The 5,000-nt window shown below is 50.4% G+C and overlaps 1 protein-coding gene across 5 annotated transcripts in view; it reads right to left on the bottom strand.

Annotated features, from left to right (window-relative positions):
• Positions 1-5,000, bottom strand: part of cep295 (centrosomal protein 295) — a 44,393-nt gene that overhangs the window by 30,146 nt on the left and 9,247 nt on the right. For all 5 annotated transcript variants that reach the window (XM_062553289.1, XM_062553292.1, XM_062553290.1 and 2 more), the window contains exons 11-12: positions 4,631-4,668; positions 2,517-2,591 (exon numbers count right to left, since the gene is read on the bottom strand). In XM_062553289.1, the coding sequence (XP_062409273.1) occupies positions 2,517-2,591; positions 4,631-4,668 (113 nt within the window). The remainder of the gene's footprint in view (positions 1-2,516; positions 2,592-4,630; positions 4,669-5,000) is intronic.

Below are 5,000 nucleotides of genomic sequence, written 5' to 3'. Positions count from 1 at the left end.
GTGTGTACCTGGGCAGTGTGTGTGTGTGTGTGTGTGTGTGTGTGTGTACCTGGGCAGTGTGTGTGTGTGTGTGTGTGTGTACCTGTGAAGTGTGTGTGTGTGTGTATGTGTGTGTGTGTGTGTGTGTGTGTGTGTGTGTGTGTGTGTGTGTGTGTGTGTGTGTGTGTGTGTGTGTGTGTGTGTGTACCTGGGCAGTGGATCCCTGAGTGAAATGTTCTGTTGTGTGTGTGTGTGTGTGTGTGTGTGTGTGTGTGTGTGTGTGTGTACCTGGGCAGTGGTCTCCTGAGTGAAGTGTGTGTGTGTGTGTGTGTGTACCTGGGCAGTGCTCTCCTGAGTGAAGTGTGTGTGTGTGTGTGTGTGTGTGTGTGTGTGTGTGTGTGTGTGTGTATGTGTGTGTACCTGGGCAGTGCTCTCCTGAGTGAAGTGTGTGTGTGTATGTGTGTGTGTGTGTACCTGGGCAGTGCTCTCCTGAGTGAAGTGTGTGTGTGTGTGTGTGTGTGTGTGTGTGTACCTGGGCAGTGGTCTCCTGAGTGAAGTGTGTGTGTGTGTGTACCTGTGAAGTGTGTGTGTGTGTGTGTGTGTGTGTACCTGTGAAGTGTGTGTGTGTGTACCTGTGAAGTGTGTGTGTGTACCTGTGAAGTGTGTGTGTGTGTGTGTGTGTATGTGTGTGTGTGTGTGTGTGTACCTGGGCAGTGTGTGTGTGTGTGTGTGTACCTGGGCAGTGTGTGTGTGTGTACCTGGGCAGTGTGTGTGTGTGTACCTGGGCAGTGTGTGTGTGTGTGTGTACCTGGGCAGTGTGTGTGTGTGTGTGTGTGTACCTGTGAAGTGTGTGTGTGTGTGTGTGTGTGTACCTGGGCAGTGTGTGTGTGTGTGTACCTGGGCAGTGTGTGTGTGTGTGTGTGTGTACCTGTGAAGTGTGTGTGTGTGTGTGTGTACCTGGGCAGTGTGTGTGTGTGTGTGTGTGTGTGTGTGTGTGTACCTGGGCAGTGTGTGTGTGTGTGTGTGTGTACCTGTGAAGTGTGTGTGTGTGTGTGTGTGTGTGTGTACCTGGGCAGTGTGTGTGTGTGTGTGTGTGTGTGTGTGTACCTGGGCAGTGTGTGTGTGTGTGTGTGTACCTGTGAAGTGTGTGTGTGTGTGTGTGTGTGTACCTGGGCAGTGTGTGTGTGTGTGTGTGTGTGTGTGTGTGTGTGTACCTGGGCAGTGTGTGTGTACCTGTGAAGTGTGTGTGTGTGTGTGTGTGTACCTGGGCAGTGTGTGTGTGTGTGTGTACCTGGGCAGTGTGTGTGTGTGTGTACCTGGGCAGTGTGTGTGTGTGTGTGTGTACCTGGGCAGTGTGTGTGTGTGTGTGTGTGTGTGTGTACCTGGGCAGTGTGTGTGTGTGTGTGTGTGTGTACCTGGGCAGTGTGTGTGTGTGTGTGTGTGTACCTGGGCAGTGTGTGTGTGTGTGTGTGTGTGTGTGTGTGTACCTGGGCAGTGTGTGTGTGTGTGTGTGTGTGTGTGTGTGTGTGTGTGTGTGTGTGTGTGTGTGTGTGTGTGTACCTGGGCAGTGTGTGTGTGTGTGTGTGTGTGTGTGTGTGTGTGTGTGTACCTGGGCAGTGTGTGTGTGTGTGTGTGTGTGTGTGTGTGTGTGTGTACCTGGGCAGTGTGTGTGTGTGTGTGTGTGTGTACCTGGGCAGTGTGTGTGTGTGTGTGTGTGTGTGTGTACCTGGGCAGTGTGTGTGTGTGTGTGTGTGTGTGTGTGTGTGTGTGTGTGTGTGTGTGTGTACCTGGGCAGTGTGTGTGTGTGTGTGTGTGTGTGTGTGTGTGTGTGTGTGTACCTGTGAAGTGTGTGTGTGTGTGTGTGTGTACCTGGGCAGTGTGTGTGTGTGTGTGTGTGTGTGTGTGTGTGTGTACCTGTGAAGTGTGTGTGTGTGTGTGTGTGTACCTGGGCAGTGTGTGTGTGTGTGTGTGTGTGTGTGTGTGTGTGTGTGTGTGTGTGTACCTGTGAAGTGTGTGTGTGTGTGTGTACCTGGGCAGTGTGTGTGTGTGTGTGTGTGTGTGTGTGTGTGTGTGTGTGTGTGTACCTGTGAAGTGTGTGTGTGTGTGTGTGTGTACCTGGGCAGTGTGTGTGTGTGTGTGTGTGTGTGTGTGTGTGTGTACCTGTGAAGTGTGTGTGTGTGTGTGTGTGTACCTGGGCAGTGTGTGTGTGTACCTGGGCAGTGTGTGTGTGTACCTGGGCAGTGTGTGTGTGTACCTGGGCAGTGCTCTCCTGAGTGAAGTGTGTGTGTGTGTGTACCTGTGAAGTGTGTGTGTGTACCTGGGCAGTGTGTGTGTGTACCTGGGCAGTGTGTGTGTGTACCTGGGCAGTGCTCTCCTGAGTGAAGTGTGTGTGTGTGTGTACCTGTGAAGTGTGTGTGTGTACCTGGGCAGTGTGTGTGTGTACCTGGGCAGTGTGTGTGTGTACCTGGGCAGTGTGTGTGTGTACCTGGGCAGTGCTCTCCTGAGTGAAGTGTGTGTGTGTGTGTGTGTGTGTGTACCTGGGCAGTGCTCTCCTGCTGATGCCGTGTCTCCTCTTCTTCCTGTGGGCGGGGCTCCAGACTCCACTTCTGTTCCTGTAGCCAATCAGATGGGACCTCTTTACATCTCTCTCTCACACACACATACACACACACACAGTGATGTAACAGTCACCAGGGTAATGGTACACTACCATACAATTCTCAGCGATGATATTCACACACACACACACACACACACACACACACACACACACACACACACACACACACACACGCACACACGCACGCACGCACGCACACACGCACACACGCACACACGCACACACGCACACACGCACACACACAGTGGGAAACTGAACTTCACCGTCGCATTTGCGTTGCACCGCAAGCGCAAGCCAGAGAGAAAGAGACTCGTGCACTGGCGCACACACATGCACACACGGTGTACTTTAACGCGTTGTTGCATCTGTGGGCTATAGGTTATGCCAGTTTGGCGTTCATTCACGCTGCTAACCCATTGTTAGGTTTGCAGCGATTTCGCTCAGTCATCCACTCGTTACAATGACATCTATCTATTAATGCAAGGAACGTCTGTCTGTGTGTCACTCTGTCTGTCTGTCTGTCTGTGTGTTCCACGCATAACTCTCAAACCACTCATCTGACTGACCTAAAATGTGACACGTCTTGCTAATGGCATGCGTGAGTGGTCGTTTTTGGACAAAAAATGACAAAGTTGTCGTTAAATTAAGCAAAATACAATTCTACCGCAAAACCACAATTCCCCCGCTCTCCACACTCTAGCCACGCCCCTTCTCACTCTGACTCACTCCAGCATAGAAACAGAAAAGCCCATTTCACTCCAGCATAGAAACAGAAAAGCCCATTTCACTCCAGCATAGAAACAGAAAAGCCCATTTCACTGACAAACTCACCTGTTGCCATTCATGGAAATTATGATGTCTCACTTAAACAACGGACCGTTTCAAGATTGTTCATGTTGGATAAACATGCCGAGTCCGACACACGTGCACCCATGTTTGTAAGCAGGCTGTTAAAGTCACGTAACGTTGCATAGGCTACTCATCAACACGCACGTTGCCTAGCGGTTCTGTTGTCTGATCAGGTTGCTGCTCTTGCAGCAATATGCCGACACACACGTCGGTGGCATTCTGTTAAAATTTGCATTTAATACCTCCGCTCTTGACTCTATCTGGACATCGGCTATGGACATAAAATTCATTCAAACATCACTTCCGAGTTCATAGCACTGGCATATAGCCATGGTCATGTGGTTAGCTTTAGGCTATCATTTCCCAACAACAGCAAAAACGCACGGGTATGTAATGTGTCTAATATTGCCATTAGCTGCAACTCAAACGTAGCCTGGGTGTTCCCATCCTGCCTTGCGCGGTGATTTCTTTCACGCTGCTAAGGCAGTCTGGACACTAACACCCAAATTTTCGCCTGATGTTGGTAACCAATCACAGAACATCCGAGAAGTTTCCGTTGCCTTCTTGCGTCTACATTCGACGCCAAAGGATTTACACTGATGTCATTGGCAGCCCTTTGCGTTGCATATGAATGCGCGGGGGCACCTTCGGCTTCCGATATTGACGCCAGGGGGCTTGGCATGCGTCCTCGTACGACGAGTTGGGTGTGGATGAGCTATGCGCATTTGATAGACATCCGTGGCGGCCAATGAACGGATCTGGTAATTTTTTTCAAATACGAGAAAATGAACGTCTGGTTGCCAGACCACGTCTCATTTGAGAAGTGGTAGGCGCTAGCCAGGCTAACTCAAACGCCTTTCCCCTTCACTTTTTTTTACTTTGCAAAGACAGTAAAAAGCTCTACTAACTGCACGGGCCTAAAAGCTAAAAGTTGTATCGCCAGACTCACAGAATGGCTGGATGAACGGGAACAAGGTCAATATCGATTGTTTTGCTCGAGGGGAGGTGGAAAATGAGCGTATTTCCAAAAATGGCGGAATATCCCTTTAAGCTACAGGGCATTAAGCTACAGGGCATTAAGCTACAGGGCATTAAGCTACAGGGGTGTTCAGGACATTATTTTGGGCTGTGTTGTCGTTGTCTCCCCCCCCCCCCCCCCCCCCCCGCCGCAGCAATACACACCTGTTCCTCTGGCAAGACAGGCTCCTCCTCCCTTAGCCCTGCAACACACACACACACACACCGCTATTACTACACACACTCTTTAGCCCTGCAACACACACAACACACACCGCTATTAACACACACTCTTTAGCCCTGCAACACACACACACACACACACACACACACACACTCTTTAGCCCTGCAACATACACAACACACACAATACACACACAGCTATTAACACACACTCTTTAGCCCTGCAGCACACACAACACACACACAGCTATTAACACACACTCTTTAGCCCTGCAACACACACACACACACACACACACACACACACACACAACACACACCGCTATTACTACACACACTCTTGTGTGTGTGT

The sequence above is a fragment of the Sardina pilchardus genome, chromosome 13 (genome assembly GCF_963854185.1).
Source record: "Sardina pilchardus chromosome 13, fSarPil1.1, whole genome shotgun sequence".
In the NCBI taxonomy this organism is placed as follows: Eukaryota; Metazoa; Chordata; class Actinopteri; order Clupeiformes; family Clupeidae; genus Sardina; species Sardina pilchardus.
Note: the sequence above shows the minus strand (reverse complement) of the source record. Positions and strands in the feature narration are given on the sequence as shown.